Here is a 21,207-nt window from a genome sequence, read left to right as displayed (position 1 = left end):
ATTTAATATTTCTTTATTATAATAGTTTATTTTTACATATTCTTTTGTTATTATTATTATTTTCAGTCGCTGTTCGACTGATCATATAAAAATATATCAAGGACCTACGACATCTAGTCCTTTATTAGCAACACTGTGTAGTAACCGGAAACAAGAACTTACTTATCCAGGACCGAATTTATTACTGGAATTTTCGTAAGTATAAATTTAATAATGTAACTATGAATTATAGTAATTTAATTATAGAATGTATAATAATTTTTATTTATGAATTATATTAAGAAAATATGATAACATTAATAACCTTTATAAGGTAAAAATTAATACCAACATTTTTATAAAATTCCTAGTATTTTATTATTTACGTATAATATTTGTTCAGGTAAATAATTTAACATTTTTTTTACAACAATAATCATATTTTTAAGATTTCATTTTCAATATTAGATTATAATCCCAGTTCTACAAATTAATATTGAATACACAACAAAGAAAAGAATTTAAAAAATTATATTTTCTATTTTGATACAGTGCCAGATTTTCTAGTTTTAAGCTAAAGGAAATAAATTCATGAACTAAAGTGATAAATGCCATATTGTTTTCTCGGTATTAAATTCTTAACATATAGGCTAAATTTAATATACAATAAATCTTCCATATTATAAAACTTTACATCATATTGGCATGTTTTGTCATTAATTTTATTCTCAAAACAGTATATATTTTTATCTCCTTTTCAGAGGTTAAACAGAGTTATAATTTATAACTATTGATTCAGATAATTTTCCTTTTTTAACCAATATACATATATATTACTTTTCCGTCTAGACAGCGCTGTAGCAGAGCTATAGCTCTGAAAGGAAAAGTATTGTAATCGGTCCAATTTGGGCATATGCGATTTTCACCGGATTTTGACATCCAAGTAACCCATAAAACCAAATGGAAATTTTCCCATATTAATGTTCGTATATATATATATATATATATATACGCGCGCGCGCGCGTGTTTGTGTACGTGTGTGTTCGGGGTTGGCCTCTAAATCACCTTATATCTTTAGAACTACTGGACCGATTTTGACCAAACTTGGGCAGATTATTTACAGTTATGGGTCATTAAGTTTTCAACTTAAAAGGTCAAGGGGTGAGGATGTAGAGCAAAATCCCGCTCAGTATCTTGAGATTCGCCTAATTAAGGTCATTTTTTTTTTAAAACATTTGTTAAAAATTAAAAAATAAAAATATTTGCCAAAAACGTTTTTGCAAAATCGCACCGCCACCCCAAAAAAAGCTCTAAACTACTGCTATCTTGTGACGTCACAGGTGAGCGGTAGAATTAAATAAATTAATAATATTTGAAGTGTAAAAAGTAACTCGGTCTGGTTGGATCTCGAACTCGATCGCTCGGTCGACTCGGTACCTGGTGCGTTAAGCATTGCGGCTACATCTGCCGACCGTACAAGCGAGATTTGTTCTGTTTAAGTTGTGAAATTACATTAGTTTAGTTAGTGCCGACCGTCACCGCTAGTACCGCCACATCTACTCGAATTAAATGCGGTATGCGCGCGCGCTTTAGTTAGAATCATTGAATTAAATAAAAGAAAAAATATATATTTAAATAAAATTATAAGTAGTTTTATTAAGTTATGTGTGTATGCGTGTAAGCCGTGCATCAGAAAAATCCACAGTTATAGGACTTTAGGAGTTATAAGGCTTACTTTATAGGAGTTATAGGGCTTTAGCTGCATGTCAGTGTATGTACATAAACATATATATATGTTTATGTATATAAACAAAATTATATATGTGTATAAAGTTATATATATAAACAAAAATTATTGTTTTACATACACGAGTATATAAAACAATAATATATGGCATATACATTTATACCAAACATTATACAATACATGTGACTGTGACATGTTCTCTGTTGATAGAAAGGGATTGAACTAGCAATAGCTGTGTACTAATTTCTCTTTCTCTACTAAAACCACAGAATTCAAAATTCAGTTACAGCTCTATTCCAAGCTCTGAGCAGTTGAAAGGAATGCAGTAAGTCGGTAGAGTGTGTTCATATTAGTATATTTTACTAGAGCTTTTTTGTTTAGGTTGTGCATAAAGTTAGGCATGTGAAATTTGATAAATATTGGTTGAATCATTCCTGAGTTAATCTGAATTTAAGATTAACAACAGACAACATAAAAGTACTCAGTTTGAGTACAATTTCCAATCATATGGTGGGATGTTGAAAATGAATTTTCTTTACATTTTTTGAGCTATGATGATTATGAATATACCATTCATGTATAAAATGTTATGACTTAATAATCTCCCAACACTACATGACCAATTTCATTGAAACTTAGATATGCGTTGTTATGCATTTATATTTATGCGTTAGATATGCATTGATATTTAGTTGTGTGTGTAAGAATTTGATGAAAATTGGTTGAGTCGTTCTTGAGTTACTCTCAATTGTTTCAAAAATTTTTTAAATTTCATGGCTCGAAAATCTCCAATACTACTCTATCAGTTTCATTGAAATTTATAAATGATGTATTAGTGTATCTGAAGATGTGCATGTGAAAATTTGATAAACATTGGTAGTCGTTCTTCAGTTACGCTCAATTTTAGGTCGACAACAGACAACACAAACTAAATTTGAGGTTATGTTGACAATGTAGTGGTATATTTTTCATAGGCACTTATGCAGTAAGTGACAGTAGTGAGCGAGTTGAAACGATGCTTGTTTGTAGAGTCTACTCATTAATTGAATGTATGTAGTGCATATGAGGGCACTGGAAATGAAAGTCAGTCTTCTTACACAGAACTGCGCAAGAGTTTTTTTAATTTATGATAATTTCATAATGAAATTTAGTTTATTTACTTAATTTTAATGTGAATGTTATGTTAGTATGTTTTAACCAGCAGAAAATAAAATCATTATTAAATAATTTTTCAGCTTAATATTAACAATGCCATACTACTAATTTATAATCAGTTCACCTAATATTACAAATGACAAAGCATAAGTGAAAGCATTTCTCCAAGTCAACATTAATTAACTTCTGTTTTCAATTAAACAGAATTTCACATAATTGTGACTGTAATGTAATGTAACACTAGTTAAGGGTACCATTGTAATGTTCAGTAATCATTATTTAATAATGTTCATTATTTAATGTTCTTTAATAATGTTCTGTACTAGTAATATCATGTATTGTTGCTTGAATTGGAATCACTTTGTTTCTCAGAAATACTGGATCATTATGTTTCAACAAAACAGTTTTCATTACCGTTTTATAAACAAACAATAAATTTAAAATTATACTTATACTTTAAATTATACTTAATGCTGTTGTATGTGTACAGTGACATTGCCTACACTTCTCACATTTTTACAGTTAATAAGTGCTTTCAGTTCAGTAATTATTACTTTATATTGTTGAATAAAAGTACAATCTGTAGCATAACTAGCCGGTCAGGGCTTGCTTTTTTCATTCGTTTATCTGTAGCCAAGGGGTTCCACCCCCTGGATCCCCAGTGCATTTGTTATCCTCAGATTATGAGAATATTAAATATTTTACAAATACTATTAAAGAAAAAAGAATTATTGATTAAATTTCTGTTGCCCTGGTGTCAGAAATATAATGGAATAAAAGGATTTTTTTATGAATATCTTTAATATCTTAACCCCCAGGGGGGCTAGGGCCTCAATCTGTAACTTATAACATTTCCTGGGAAAACACAAATATATCCTGAAAATTTGAAAGCAATGGGTGGTTGGCTCTTGTGTGATACTGTTAAAAAAAAAACAGACAGATTCACAAACTTTTGCATTTATATAGCATAATTTTATGTTGTTAATTAATACTAATCCCTTTGGCAGAATAGTAGTATTTAAACCGTTTCAAGTAAAAGGTTCATTAATCTCAATCAGGCACGGAATTTTTCATATGCTACAAAATTTTTCATATGCTACAAAATTTTTATTCCATATTCACATAACAAGCTTAGAGTTTTTCAGGTGTCTATCTACAAAAGATTTTGAGTCTTTGAGGTCATCTACAAAAAGAAAATTATATTTATTATTATTAAAATTTCTGTTAAAAATTTATCTACTTTAATGGTATCTTATATTTAAAAGGCAGACAATGATCAAGTCCATTATTTAAACGTTTCTGTGATTGGTTATAATAATAATAAAATATTTGACAGAATTTTAAAGATCACTGGATTTCAAACAATTTTCTTTCAGTGTGTTTGGAGAAAGAATTTTTTATAAATATCTTTAATGAATGAAAATCACATGATTCCACATTAAAAGTCCTATAATACTACAATACAGATGAAACATTACAACAGATTATTGGATTAACATTACAAGATTAACTCTTTGTGTGACTGTCATAAGAATTGTTAAATTCTTTTTGTAGGTTTCTTTGGACATTACTGTTCTTTTTTAATTGTCTTAATTGTATTTTAATTCTGTTAAAGTACTGTTATGGATTTAGAAGATTATATAACAGGAGAAATAAGAACTAAGCAGGGTTGACCCCCTTCCTGTTTCTTTTATTAGTAATTTGAAGTAGAAAATATATTTATTAAATGAAAAATAACTCTATTATTGTAACATGAAACCTAAGATTTTCCTTAGTCAAAGCCCTCATTTAAAAATCATTATTATTATTTGGTTGTTGGTGTGAGTATCTCTTCCTTCTCTTTCTTGATATACCACATTTGTAAACATGTTCAAAATGTAATATTGTCTCGTTTTTTTAATCTACCTTTATTTAGTACTTTTACTTTTGATGTTTAACACTGATTAAGTTAGAATCTTCAATTTTTTTATAGTTGTATGTCATTACACATTTTAACCATAAATGTTTTAATCATGTTTCAACCTTCCGTAAGAAACATTTTACTATCAACAGATTTTATCTATTTATTCTATCTCAGTTTTTTCTTTTCTTTGGTGAATTTTTGTTAATAAAGATATGATTTAGTGGATCTTATTAAGAGATATGGATGCTCAGTTTCACTCAATATAAATCTGTTCCAAGTAAGACTTTTTTCTGCATTTACTGGATAGAGACATAAGAAAAGTTACCCTTACCAAACCTTAGAATTACTAACTGGCTGGACAGTTGGTGCAGTTGCCATCACGCTAGCTTTTAATTCATCTGGTCTTGGATTTATATTAAGTAAGAATCAAACAATTTTTTAACGTAACACCATCAGAAAAAATATTCTATGTAATTAAGCTTAACTTGTTCAAAATAAAGTTACAGCTTATAAATTAACAAATATCATACAAAGAAAAAGATTATCTACTGCTAGAGGAACATGAAATGAATCCAATAACAGACCCAAAAAGTGGTTTAAAAGTGTTGCTCCAGGCAATAAATATCCACCTCACCCATAATCAATTAGGAAATCAAGATTTTTTAATGAGGATAAGGGGATTATATTACTGATCAATACATGCTACATGCTGCAAAAAATTGTTTTTTCTCCAGTTACTAAACAGTTTACAGGTAACAAGCACAGCTTCCTTTAAGTAAAATTCTCACCTATCCACAGAGTAGTGCAAAACCCATTTATACACCCTGCTGAAAAATGTATAATTTTTTCTATACTACCAGTTGAACAGTTTAAAATCAAACTCTATAGACTAAATACAGTTACAATGTGCAATATTCTATAAATTTAATTAAAGAATGAAAACATAATTGACTGACCGTTCAATTAAAATATATTGGCCCTATTGTAAGATTACCAGAAACAGCACACCATGCATCAACTTCTCATCATGAAGTAGACACTAAAAATCTGGTAAGGATTTTCAATAATCCAATACCGGGTATTCTGTATTAACATCCCCAGATAAATGAAACTATGCCTCATCTGACATGAAATATAGCATTAGGACTATCTGTTTATCAACAACAGTTTTGAGAAGCTATCACAACAATGAAGATTTTTCAGTCTGTTGACTTAAAATTTTGCACAGTTGTTATGCAATATGATTTCAAATTCAAATCATAAATAATCTTAAGACAAAATACGTATTTTATACTACCTTGTGTTACTTATAGATTTTTTTTTGGAACAGCTGAAATTCTTCTTAAATATTGGTTCAAACTGTGTATGCTACTCTTTGCCGGAATACTGGCATACAGAAATTTTTTCCCAAATATTTTACATGTTTTTCTGAAAGGATACAGTACGCAAATAAGCTTCCACTATATACCAAACCTTCCTCTTTCAAATAAGGCATTTTATAAAAACACAACTGCAAAAAACAAAACTATATTGCACTGAAGTATGAACAGTTTACAACTGATAGTAATAGATGGGTGTAGTAACACACAACCAATAATGGCACTATCACTATCAGTGACAATTGCACCATTAAAGGCGACACTGAAATAACTGCAGTGCTGGCTAAAGTCAACTTTAAATCGTTAATGTTTTAATTACAGATATGTATATCTTATAATTTACAGATCAGGTTCTTCTCTTCCACCATTTGATCACAATGGTTTTTTGGCTAGTCTTGAGTTTTGGGATAAACCAGTTACTACAGAAGCCACTACTTTACCAACATCCAGGATGACAGAAGTGGGCATCCTGAGTAAGTCAAGTAAGCTAATCTAATGTCTTATGATATTTATTTTGCAATAAACATTTATTATCACTGGTCACTTTTAACTCTGTTATTTATAGTAACAAATTGTTGAAATATTGTTAATTATTCCAATTTAGCACATACTATTTATTACAAGATAATCTAATTTTAATTTCTGATATTAATAATTACATTCCACTTGCAGCACTTCCTGTCTAATTCTTTTCTTACTGTGTTCCATGATATTTGTTTGTAAATGCCTGTAACAATTATAGTGAAAACTTTCAGAGGATAAATAACATGTGATAAAATTCATTAATCAGCATGACAAACATGATAATAATATTTTTTTAATACAGTAGTTTACATATGATAACATTTTTTTTCAGTAGTAAAAATTATTAATGTCACTTTCAAGCTATGGTTGAAATTGTTCTTTCAAAAGCTCTCATGGAACTAATTATGCAATTCTTTCATCAATCTAATTTAAGATAGTCTTCTCTTATTAAATTTCTTGATCAGTGTAAGAAATTATTCTAATATTCTTTAAAAACATTAAAAATTATTAACAATAACAAAATGGTACTCGAGTAAAACAATTTCTATACAGTTTGAAAGTGAGTTATTTAAATGATAAATATGAAAGCAAAAATATTTAATGAAAGATGTATAAATAAAACAAAAAAAAAAATAGAATACAATTCGCATCTAATTTCATTTTTGACATCATAGAAAATGCACAACTTCCCAACTCAAAACTGTTACCTGCGATAATTTAGAACTTCAGTGTATCAATATCAATGTTGATAACTAATAATGAAATATTATATTGATGTAGTAAATAGTTTAAAATTAAATTAGTTTCATTTTGTCTTCAAAAACTAATCATTTTACAAAATTTTTACTACTGAAATCCACGGGCAACATGACTGAAAATCATTGAACGGCAGTGAAAATAATGATCATCTCATTTCACCAGTTTTAATCCTAATTTTAAAAAATTAATATTGTACATAATTTTTATTGCAGTGGATGGACATAATTGGCATTCAACTGCGCGCCCTTCATGTGAAATCATATTCTCAGGCAATGAATCACGATCTGGTCATTTTGACTCAAGAAATTTAGACTGGAATCAAAACTGTACTTATATATTTATTGGAAAATTCAATGATGTTGTTCATTTATCCCTTTTCAACTACAAACTCAAGTAAGTAAGATTTAATTTTTAAATAGCAATTATTGATAAATTTTAAATTATACATCATTTATATGACAGCATTAGCTGCTTTATATTAGGAAGGTCATGGTAGATCAGTAATAGAATTCTTACAACTAAGCATTAATGGATTGAATCTGACACAGCTTACTATAATAATGGACTATTCACCCATATTATAACAAATTCTAACTCATTTATCAATCAGTATCACTGCATTAATCATCAAATACAATTGTCAGTTTGTTAAATATTTATTTTCTTATATAACACCATACTAGATCTTTAATTATTCAATCTTATAGTCAATGTTCACTTTACTTGTTCTTTTGAATCTGTTTCTAGAAAAATAGGTCACCAAAGATGATTTTTTTTTTCTTTAGAATGATATAGATCCTATGATTCTTACATCTTACAGCAAAGATATACAGTATTTTTATTTAGTTACTGTTTAAGGGATTATGAACTATGTACTTTATACATGAGCAGCTGTCCCAAAATTCTGGTTTATTTAAGACACATTATTAGAAAATAAGGAAGAATTTCTTCCTCTGCAATTGTTAAATCTAGTTGATTTTAGATAGTTTATAAGCAGGGTTAGTATAAATCCAAAGGCTATTTCAAAACTAATTCCTGATTTGCCATCCATTTTATTAAGTTCTGGGATAAAAATAGTTTCGTGATTTCTGAACTTTAAAATTAATTTTTACAAATTTTGAGAAAAAACAATAGAATTGTGACAGACAGGCTGTGAAGTTCTGTTTAAAATAGGTGCTGAAACAACTGAGCTTTTTCCACTAAGATGGATTTATAAATCTATATGAGTACAGTGCTACAATATTACCACTACATAAAGTTGGTTTACAGTTTGCTTCTTTTTTTTTGAGAAGCCAACAACTTATGTGATTTGTTTTTTTTAAAATATAGTTATCATAAAACATTAACTTATTTAGAAATTATTTTCAATTTTCTTTCCCAATTATATGTCATTTTTATTTTTAACAAGATAGTGTCTGTTTATGTACTGCATGAACATTAATGAATTTACTCAGACAAGTTTTTGGTGAAGTATAGTTGAATTCATCAGATTAGTGGCTGCCCTTCAGCCTTTATATTTTTTATGTAGTACTTTAAAAATAGATTACTAGACTAGTCTGAAGAGTCTAGAAGATTTGATAACTCACATTATTGAAGAGATCAGTACTGAAGAGTTCCTTTAAGGATCCAGCATTTATTCTCAGATTAATTTTTCATTTCTGGAGGATAAGCAAATTTTACCAATCATGACTATTTTGATTGAATAAAATAATTCAAGTAAGTTATTTTTTTATTTTTTGTTTTTTTTTTTTTGTAAAAAAAAAATCATTTTACTAATCCTATTCCTTTAAAGTAACCCATAAATAAAATATTTATTAGCAAATCTAAAATCTCATCTGAATTTAAATGTTTGTAAATATTGCAAGCGTGCAATCATTAATAAACACTTCTACATACTTACAACTCTCAATGAGTTTGTAGTTTTTTATCAGTGTCTAAACAGTAATAATATTTTGGTAACTGAAGATTTTTAATGTTGCCATAAAATCCAATCAACCATAATTCAGTAATCTTACTGTGATATTTCTTATATTAATAATGTAATATTGTTGCAGATCACCATCATGCCAGTCAATGATAGAATTGTTTGATGGTCCTATATTAGAACGCAACAAACCAATGAAGAAAATTTGTAGCCCATCTATAAAACATGCTAGGGATTCTAGTGGAAAGTGAGTTTTTAATTGAATATTACTTTAGTGCCTAATTATTAATAGAATTATTTATCAACTGAAAGTTAAAATATTAACTATGTATAAATATGAATATATGTAATTATCATATATCAGTGACTGAGTTGGTTAATATACCTCTCAATATTTTTAATATTTTAATTAAGTTCTTAGTTTATCTCTACAAGATTTTCTAGAAAAAAATCTCAGTGATGTGCTAAACCAAGAGGGAAAATTAACATGATAAAAATGGCAAAATTAATTTTTTTCCAAATAATTATAATCTTCTGCTAGGATGCAATTTGCTGGACTATTTATTAAATACTTACGTGTGATGAGAGATGGAAGAAGAAAACCCTCTATGAAATTATAATGCTGACCAATAAATGTATTTATTTTTTTTATATATTGTTTTTTAAACCAGTTATCTATCATATTTTATAACAAATTGTTTAATTATCTTTTAATATATTTCATCTGAAGATAATTGAATGATTATATACATTAATGAAGAGTTCAGTTTTAATATTTATCTGTAATTTACAAAACAAATAAATCCAAATAGTACAGCCTTCTAATGATGATGACTACATTCTGGAATTCCTGGACTATTTCCCATGCTATTTGAAAAATACTTACTATAAGTTAAATCTTTTGTACAGCCATCAATCTGAGGTTTGTTTAACCTAACTAGACAGCTGTCATCTATTACATAAAGGCTACACAGCATTAAAAGTTTTTTCCCTCAACACTAGTTACAGAATCAGTGATTAGTCATTTACCCTTAAAACCAAGTTTATTAGTCCAACCATGTTACATAAATCAAATATTTTATATTGGTATATTTAGTCAGATAATAATAGAATCTGAATCTATAGAGTGTGTATAGATTTCAGACTAGATAAAAATATATTAAATTGTAATTGTAATTTGTGACAACTTTGGTTGCAAAGTACTTAGAATATTTCAGGTAGTGATATCTTGAAAATAAGGATTAGAACACTAATTATTTAAGATACAACCATATTTTTAAAAAAATAATAAAACAGTTCTCATACTTCAATAAAGTTAAACAACATTTGAATTCACTAAGGACTGATTAAGTGATCATATTTCAGATGGATACCTACACATGCTATATGATTCCAAGTATGATAAAGCATGCTTCTTTAAGAATCTCACCCTCTCCTCGGATGAGTCTTAAAATTCTGGAAGGTGCAATTTTGTCATTTTTAAAGCGTGTATTTAAGCTGGCCAATGCAAAATCATTGACCATTAATATACTGTTCTCATTGGAATAAATATACCATGTTGTTTCAAAGGGGATTGCAAGGGACAAACTACTGTCGACTGGAAGGAACTTTGAACTACACTTTCAGCCAGTTTGTTTGTCTCAAACTGCAGCTTCTTCATGGTTTGATTATCCTTTCAGTGCAACTAAATATACCTGACTCTGCCTATACTATGATCACATAACGATTATTATGGCTCCATCAGATAAAACCAGGCATTTTAATTCTAAGTAAAATACATTGTTTTTTTTTTTTTTTATTTGGATAGGTACTGCTGATTATTTTATACTGCTGATATTTTTTAACATAGCAGTCAATGCCTCAAAAAGTTAACAAAGCATGTAAATGGAAAACAGCACACCCTCTAACACATTCCTATACAGAATAAATAAAAATAAAAACAAAATGAAAAATGTGTCATATTAATTATGACATAATTAATTATCTACATAAATAAACATTCATTCATATTTAACAAATTAAAAGAAGGTGAGTACAATGAGACCTTCAGAACAACAAGGAAAAAAATAATTTCTCATTTAAAAGAAAACCAAACACAATAATACCATTGGAATAAATGTAAACTGAACTTCTCCAAGTGCATAATGTTCTTCATCGGTAAAATGGACCTAGCTTCAAATAAACAATAAAATGAGTACTATAAAGACCCTCATACCAATATTCAATCAATATTTATCAGCAATTCTGTACACAGAAATCACAAATCCAACAATATTAATAACAGCCCCAATATTTCACAAACATGTGCGTGCACACATACGTACACAAACACACACACACACACACACACCATTACAAAATAAATGCACAACAAATGTGCACAATTAATGCACACATTATGAAATATGCACAATGAACATTATGAAATATTTACAAATAAAAAACACTAGATATTCATAATAACAACACTCAATTCAAATCACTAACATTTCAATCACATGCTTAATAAATGTCTGTGCAAAGTGAATAAAAACGATAAATAAAAACACCATCAGAAACAATAGCATTAGTTACTGAGGATGGTTGCAGTGGCAACTGAAAATGTCTTCAACTTTTATTAAAGCATTTTATTATTCACTTTTATTCATTTTATTTTAAATGAATTTTAATTAAATAAAGCATTATTAAATTTTAATTAGGTAAAGCATTGATATTCTCAACCATGCTGTTATCAGAATTGGAAGAGATTGCTTGTAATTGTCAGTAATACATAGTAAAGTACATTAATTTTATAATTTAATCTGATGTAAATTTTACAATTCAGCCTTACTAATTGACTGATTAATAAGTAGTACTGGATGCTTAGTAAAGAGAAAAGAAGATGACCAATAAATTTGAACTGTGCTATGTAGGTTTTATATAAAACTGACATTATGATTTAAACGTTGTAGTGTATTTATTGTATAGTAATGTATTCATAATTATTCATACATAATTTACAAATATTAAATATTATAGTTTGTCGAATTATTTCAGTATTATTCTTTTTTCCACACCAGCCCATTTCTATGATTTAGTAAAAAATAAAAAAAAATATTTTAATAGGGGTTTTCAGACATCGTTTTGTGTTTCTGGGAACAAACTATACATATTTTTTCCATAATTTATTTTACAGGTTTCAACTGTACCAAACCTTTCTTTCATCAGGAAATATACTAAGCCTCCTATTCCGCCGATTTGCAGCCTTATCCTCACAGCCAGAACAAGAGTTTATAGATGGAGCTTATGTTTTTCATGACGGTAACTATTTATTTTTTTATATATTGTAGGATTTTTAATTTACCATACTTACCAGAATAGAATCCTTTAACAGTTTTAGCTTCAAAATTAGAAGTGTAGATTTAATTTTATCTTTAAATAATTATTTTAATGATTATAATTTAAAAATTTCTTAACATTTAAAATAATTTTTTTTTTAACAGGCTAATAGTGAATTATTATAGTTATTAGCTAGATGTTTTCTAACCAGCAAGTGTGTTAATCAGTGTATAATACAAATAAAATTACAATATTTAAAATTCACATGCATCAGATTATACAACATAAATATTTTGCTGACAATTGTTATTTTTGTGTTTTGGGGTAAAATCTTCAAAACTGATAAGATTAAATTAGTGCCATTCCTATCAGCAAAAATCTGCCCTAAAATATTCCTTTTAATTAATATTATTATATGTTGTAGTATTATATAGAGTGTAGAAGCTTCTATGCATTATTTAAAACATGTGCACAATTACCCTTTGAAATTTAGGTCCAGTACAATATTTGGGATATTCTATTCATCAGATATAAAAATTGGTGCATTCAATAAAAGTGTTATTTATAGTAAGTGTCTTAGAACATAGATATTTCAAATTTTTTGTATATTTTAGATATCTTATAGTTCAGTTTTTAAAAAAAGCTGACAACAAAGTTGTTATACTTTCCTGGAATTGCCTTTTTTCTGATATGGGGAGATGTAATGATAACTAAAAAGTTTAAAAAATTCAAAAAAAATTATATTTTTACATTTTTTGCTTCCTCGGCTCCAAAACCACCTCCCAAGAAAATTGTTTGATTTTTCTGCATTTACTATATTAAATGGAAAAAGTAAAAAAATTCCACTGAAAAATATAAAATCAACAAAGAGTTACCTAACAAGGTAACTTTAAATAAACGAAATAAGGTTTAAAAAATTTTTTAAATCAACATTTTTAAACTTTGATTGGCTTCCCCAACCCAAAGTATATTTTTTGCCAGTTGTACTACTATGCTTAAGAAGAAATAAAAAAAGTTTGATTAAAAATATGCTATAAATAAAAAGATAGCTTTTTTCGATCTTTGAGGAAGGGGAAAATTTGGGGCAATTTTTTTTTTTAAATAGTACATGATAAGCATCTAAAATAATAATCATCAAAATTATGAGAAAACTGACCCAAAAGAAATTATCTACCCCATCCCCGGGAGATAATGTCCCCAAACCTTTACCAATAAATTGTCCCATATATGTGAGTCTTTGTTACAAATTTCTTCAAAATCAGTCTATCCGATTAAAAGTTATTAAGCTTCTAACATACAAACACACATACACCTACATATGTACAAACATTACCCCCACTTTTTTGTTTTTTGAAATCTCTGATCACAAAATATTAAGAAACGCAAAAAACCCCATATCCCATTTTTTGACTGATAACCACACTTTCCTTCTTGCAGCATAGCTCTAGAGCTGTGATTCCAGAAAGTAAAAGAATGAAATGTGTTGTAATTGTGAGTTAAATTTTACTGTTTAAAATAGTTTATAATGCAGAACATGAGCAAGCATCTCTAATTTATTAAATATCTAAACACCCTTTTTTTTAAATAAAAAATTAAGATTAAATTCTATTAGCATCAAATGAAATCCATTAAAAAATACTAATTTTGAAGTTTCAAATCACTCTGTATTACAATTGTCCTGACAGATTTTATTCTTACTAAAATTTAAATCTTTGATTAAACTAACCAATTTGTTTACTTCTTTTTTGTTAACAGAACATATTGGTGGTACTCTACAACCTGATACGTTGTGTAATGTTGATTATTATGGCATGAGTGCTGCATCCCGGGGAACTATTAATAATTCTGGAAATCAACATGTTTTCTGGAACGTTGAAGGTTCTCTTGAATGTATCCATAGATTTATTCCTGCAGCTAATCAAAGTGTTGTTATCCAGGTAAGAGTTAACTAAACCATTCAAAAAGTAGTAAGTATATTTAAAATATTAGTCTTTTCTTCAGAACATTTATCTCATATTCTTCCAAGCTGATTTGAATAATTTTTTTTGTAATTTAAATTGTTTTTATATTTATATTTACAGAAAAAATTAAAACTAAGCAAAAATGAAATGTGCAACATGTTTGGTTTGTTATCAAACAATTATAGTTTATATTAAGTTTTTACCCTACATGGTAGGTTTTGTCATGTTATTTTACCTTGCCAATGCTAAATTGTTTTTAAGTTTGTTGTGCACTTTATAATAGCATTGTTATGTTACGGCAATCAAAAAAATTTTTTCGTTTTTAAAATGCAAGAAACTTATGTTTAATTAGAACCAAGTAACAAGATTGAGGATTTATTATGATTCATTGAAACAAACCATAATATTTTTAAAACATTAAATGTTCAAGCCCTAACATTATGTTTGTCTTGACTTAACGTTGAATTTGAGGCAAGCTATCAAAATGATGTGCACACATTATTCTAGTTCAACCTCACTCTTTACTCAATCTTAAAATCTCTTTTCATATACAATGAAATTTATTATTAAAAAAAATTATAATAATAAAATATAGTAATTATCAAAATTATGAGATAGTTTGCACATCAATATTCTTAGAGTGAAGTTCTAAAATCTTTATATCATGGTAAAAAAAAAATTTTGTTTGTTTTGCTAATGCTTGCTTTAAGCTTAAAAATTATTAATTTATTACAAATCTTGTAGTGGAAAACAACATTTTAAAATAAATATATATATATATATATATATATAGTAACTGAAAATAGTGAGATTCTCTAAGAAAGAAAATTAGTTTAAACAATCATTTAATGTAAACAATTAATTGTTTACTCCCCTGAATATTGTAAGATATAAACTGGTCAATTGTTGTTACCTTTTCATTCTTGGGTCCTAGGTACAATTTCCAGCAAAGGTTTGGTGATTAGTCATGAATTGTTCTTACCATTAATAAAATTTTATTTTTTTATTCTCTGTAATCCTTTGTGATATATATACCTACATACGTAATGCAAATGAATGAATAAATTATAACTACTATAAACACGACATGCAATACATTATTTATTACATTTTACCAGCAAGCCTTTTCCTTCATTGAAAAATTAAATCTTCATTACGTAAAAGAAACTTTATATTCATACAAAATATCTGAAAAAAATATTATATCAGATTTTCATGAAAGTTTGGTTCTAGGCTATCGAGATAGATATTAAAAAAAAATCATAGTACCTGCTAAATATTTTTACACCTGTGATTCACTTTCTCAGAAACTACTGACAAGATTTTCATTCTCAAGTATGCATGTTATAACCACGGACCCAATAAACCCTATTTATTTTCAAAATCCCCTTTGGAAGATTTAAGCTACTCTTTTCTTTCTTAGAAATTGGACTCTCCCAAAAGCTTGCTTGAACACTTAGGATCTAAGTGGAACCTAATTACCAAACTTCAGCTCCTTAAAGCTGATGATTTTAGCTATACCATGAGCAAGGTAGTAGGAATTATTAAGCATTATTTACAGATAGATTTACTATAAAATTATTATTGTTCTATTAATAATCTTGTAATATTTTTAACATTTTGGTATTTAGAACTTTTTTTTTCAACTGTTTTAATCCTCATAATATTTTAAAATGTAAGTTAATCGATAATTTTGTCTTTAAGAAGTTTATACCCCTTTCAACTCTTTTAGAAATTTCTTGGCAAGCATCTTGAACCTACGAGAAACCAAGTGAATATAATTATAGCCTTAATAATTATATTATTAAGGCTATAATTAGCCTTAATTATATACTGATATACTGTGTCAAGTACCACAGTATATCAGTGGTACTTGAAATACTGAAATTAATGAGCAAATGGTACTTGATATTTATATCTGATAGATATTTACAGATTAATTTTTAAAGATAACATATCAAATTTTGTTACATAATTTACATTAATCTTTAAATTAAATTGCATTACACTGATAGAATTGATGAGAAGGACCTGAGTAAAATCACAAAAAAAATCAGTAATATTTATTTATAACTTATGCTCTCTGCACTGGATTTACTCTTTGTAATTAAATGGAAGACATACATAAAGAAACAGTAAAAATGAAATTTTTAATCAAATCAAACTGCAGCAAAGCTCTTTTCTCTGAAATGCAATTTGCAAAGTGAAGCTAACTGCTTTCTGTTAATTAATAATCAGTCATTTTAAATGTAATTAGCAGCTCATTTAATATATTTTATTCATTGTTTTTTTTAGATTATTTCATTAACCAGAAATCAATCTGAGTCTCAGTGTCATACATTGTGTGGTGATGGAGGTTGTCAGTGTATGACTACATCATTACCCTTATCGCAGTTTGATCATCTGAAAATTGTTACGGATTCAGGGTTACTTCTGTCATGCATTTGTGGTGGATTTAAGGTAATATTTTGTTCTGTGTAAATATTCATTTTTACAGTTTAGCTGATATTTGTATTATCCCTCTGTCCTTTCTGGCCTCTAATGTAACATTATGTTATCAGCAATTTTGTCAAGAAGAATTTTGCTCCTACTGAGGTAGGCCAAGAGTCTTCGGGATGAGTGTCCAACCATGTCGCCAGAAAAACTGTAAACCAGGTCACTCATTTCACTGAGAACAAGGCAGTATGCCTTCAGGCAGTCAGCCATACAGACCCTCTATCTTCCTCTCTGGAGTTATGAAAAACCATATATGTCACGCCACCAACTAGGGTTGATTCTTCGCCTAGGAGTACAGACCCCTCCATCTTGTCCCAGATCACCTGTCCTTGCTTAGCCCTACCTTCTCAGAACAAGGAGGAACCCAAGGGGGCTACCAGAGAATGCTGATCATGCAAGCGTTGATCAGTCCGGCCTGCCAAATCCACAAGAAGCACCTGCTCATCAGTAGCAGTCGGCTCATTGATGACTTCAGTAGTGGCCAATAATTCTGAGGGCCAACGCCTGGTGACCGTTAATACATTCCTCGTTAGAGGCGCCATTTTCCAATTTAACCGCCAAACCAGACTTTCGATACACCTCTGTTTGTGTTGCCATTGTTATCTTATCAATCGATGGAGATAACTTGTGTAGGTCTAAATTCCGAAGCCAATATAGTGAGAACTTTATCGAGAAGCTTAATCTCACACTTCGTACTGTGGTCTATATATTAACTTAAATCATCAGCCAATATCTCCAGCAAGAAACTCCAGGTTGCCGCCAGAATGCTCTTCCTCATCTGAGGAAATGACACGAAGGTGCTTGGTTGTCGGAGAAGCCCTTAATTCCGTTGTAGCAGCGATGGTCGAGCCAACAACTTCTATCTCCACATTCAGTGATGATGTGGAGCTTTGGAGAGAGCAACCCATCCTTACCAGTGACTGCTCCAGCTTCCTAGCGGGATGAAACGGATTCCTGCCCATCCCGTGGCTATACCGTTCATCAGATTGATAACGATCTGCACACTTTTATCACTACCAATATATTCAGGACCAAAAAACAAGCTCTACAACACCTCACACGTCCGCATATAAGAGGACCCGTAATATCAGAAACACTTTGTTTATTTATTATCGTATATATATCATATAGTCCACTATTGTTAATAATAATTGTATTAATTATATTACTGCCGTCTGATATATTATCTGTTATTGACTAGAGATAACCAAATAATCATGCATAATGAAGAGTCACCCACTATATTCCTCGTTGCCTGTGGCAGTAAGGTCAAAATGACAAAAATCACAATAAAAAATCCATCCGTTAACCAAAAATCATAAAAATTTCAAAACACATCCAATAAACACTTACCTAACAATACCTATTATCTGTTTCCAAGAAAGAGCTATAAAAACCAGACAAAAACACTATTATTGTGGAGTAGCACAGCAACACGACCGTATGGTACAAGTTCACTTAATCAACGTTATTTTTGTATTAGAGACAACTTCACTGATTTATCTCTTTACTTATCTTATCTCTTTTCAAATTGTCATCTCAGCCCCACTTGCAAAAGTAGGATTTTTAACTCAACTAAACAGGGAACAGACTGCCAAGACTGTAGACAGAGCTACCTTCACTAACCACACCACTGACAAAGTATCTCTGGTCCTTGTATCCATAGCTCAGATTCAGTAAATAAATAATTAGTCAAAATGTACAGAAAATCTTGGAAAATAAGGGGCCAAGGATAGAATAAATGGATGGATTAAGAAAAAGGAACAATCTGCCACCTAAAGAGTATAAAAGAACACCAAGCAAAGCCACCCAATGAAATAGTATCTGCCAAAGCACCTCCAAGTTATTTTCAGTATCATCCCAATTTTGGGAGGTCAGAATGTTTTCATCCAGGACAAAAGTAGAACATTTCAGATCTGTGATTTTGCATTAATCTCAAACATATGCTGAAGATATTGTTTTGCTTTGGTCTCACTGAGAAAAGCTTCACCCACCGCTGTAATAGTTTGGTATTAACCAATGAGCCCTATAGAATACATTTTAAAATTGATCTAGTAAAGTAAGGTAGTTTCATTAATTTATAGTTAAACCAATGAAGGGTGATACTGCATACAGTTTTACTTTTTTTTTAGTATTAAAACGCATTAATCTTGATTTTTCTTCATTTTTGCAGGAAGAATGGCTACCAGTGGGAATAAGATCATGGTCATCAGTAAAAGTTGTTTATTCACTTGCACATTACAGCTGGACAATGAAAGGGTTTTCTTTCCAAGCTCAGTACAACTTTAAATCTGATGATGTTTGTGGCCATCATGTCATAACACAGCATTTAGGTAAAAATTTATTGTGCATTTAAATTTATTCTTAAAAATGTGTTTTGATGCATTAATACTATAAATTTAATTTTTTTTTATTATTTCAGAAGGATTGCCAAGAGCATCAATTTTTTTCATTTGAAATTTTTTATTTCTGAATCCTGTCAAGTATGAAATATTATTCAAATGCTAAAAAATATTCATACCATATTCTCATCACAAGCTTCTGCAGTGAATTATTTAATAAACAATTAAATCACTTTTTTGTGGTATACTTATAGCAAAATAACTTATTTTAATTAAAAAGAATTTCTGTATATTTTATCATTCTAAATATTTATGAAATTACCATAAAGTTAAGTATTTTTGGCAAAACATTTTTTACTAATATAACTGTTTTTGACGGACCAAATTTGTATAATGTAAAATGATACATTTTTCAGCAGTGATCATTTTTTAACATGCAACCAGTTTTGAGTATATCCTATCATGAAATGCTTAATTTTCATTACAAAAACTTTACATAGGTTTTGCCACATATGCTTGAATGATAGGAAATAAATATTTTTTTAGAACAAAAACAATCATTAAGAAAATTGTTTGTTTAATAGATTTTTCAAAACTGTTTATGAAGTGTACACCTCATGAAAAAATGTAATAATCCTTATTTTCACTTTCCTACTATTAATATAATTTTACAAATATTAAGTTAAATGAATTAATATATTATACACATTGTATCTTAACAAACTGCATATAAATATCCTAGAAGTGGAATATAATTCCCCTTGGTAAAATTGTATTTTTCATTTTTTGCTGAAATTTTTCTTTTCTATTTTTATTTTTCTTCATTGAGTAGTTCTGCAGAAATTTCTGTTTCTTCAAAATAGATTTTTATATAAAGAAATAATTTAAGAGATTTTAAATACAAAGGTATACTGTGTCAGGAATGAAATGAAATTAACTAATTTTTTTTGTATTACAATCAGTTTGTAGATAATGAAATAATTATTTTTGTACCATATTTAAACAGAATCTTTAAAATGAAAGTTACAAATTTTCAGAATAATTCAAATTAAATATTTTATTTTTTTGCTCCAATCACCATCATGTTCAAACTTTGTTAATTATACATTGCTAGTTTCTTTCTTATTATTTTTGTTATTATGAATATTTCTAAATTACAAATTATTTTAATTTGTTAATATTCAATTCTAAAGCATATTTTCTTTATTTCTTAAAAATAAGTGTTTATTTTTATTAATTTTGTCAACAGAATTAGTTTTTTGTTTATTATACACATATTTGTTTTTGGCTGTAGAATTTCCTTTAGGTGTTTTCAAAGTTTCTGCTTGTCATTCCTATCTAGAATTTTTCATACAGTTGCTGTCTACTTTCTTATTTGATTTTCTCCTGCTTTAAAGTAAATAAAAATAATTATCAAACTCACTACTTTACCGCACAGAAATAAAATAAATATTTATAATAACTTGTAATTTCAGTTAACCAATGTATGTTATAAATTTTGTTGAAAATGTTTTGATGTCTTTTACATTTCAAATTTGGTTTGGATTATCTATTAATTTATTTAATTCGGCAACAACACTCAGATGGATGATGAAGAATTTTTGTAGCATGTTAAAAAAATGCAATTCCTGATTGGAACTCGAAACTAGGCTCTAATATGAAGATTAATTCATTATAAGATTAATAATTAAATAGACTTCACTAACCTCCATGGTAGA

General features: G+C 28.5%; 1 protein-coding gene across 1 annotated transcript in view; it reads left to right on the top strand.

Annotated features, from left to right (window-relative positions):
- The window catches only part of LOC142320832 (uncharacterized), a 136,503-nt gene that overhangs the window by 99,485 nt on the left and 15,811 nt on the right, over window positions 1-21,207 (top strand). The window contains exons 4-11 of the mRNA XM_075358807.1: window positions 67-195; window positions 6,510-6,637; window positions 7,661-7,841; window positions 9,503-9,619; window positions 12,548-12,672; window positions 14,446-14,627; window positions 16,947-17,111; window positions 19,321-19,480. Coding sequence (XP_075214922.1) covers window positions 67-195; window positions 6,510-6,637; window positions 7,661-7,841; window positions 9,503-9,619; window positions 12,548-12,672; window positions 14,446-14,627; window positions 16,947-17,111; window positions 19,321-19,480 — 1,187 coding nt within the window. The remainder of the gene's footprint in view (window positions 1-66; window positions 196-6,509; window positions 6,638-7,660; window positions 7,842-9,502; window positions 9,620-12,547; window positions 12,673-14,445; window positions 14,628-16,946; window positions 17,112-19,320; window positions 19,481-21,207) is intronic.

The sequence above is a fragment of the Lycorma delicatula genome, chromosome 3 (genome assembly GCF_047948215.1).
Source record: "Lycorma delicatula isolate Av1 chromosome 3, ASM4794821v1, whole genome shotgun sequence".
Lineage (NCBI taxonomy): Eukaryota > Metazoa > Arthropoda > Insecta > Hemiptera > Fulgoridae > Lycorma > Lycorma delicatula.
The sequence above is the reverse complement of the archived record's forward strand: the minus strand, read 5'-3'. Positions and strand labels throughout refer to the sequence as shown.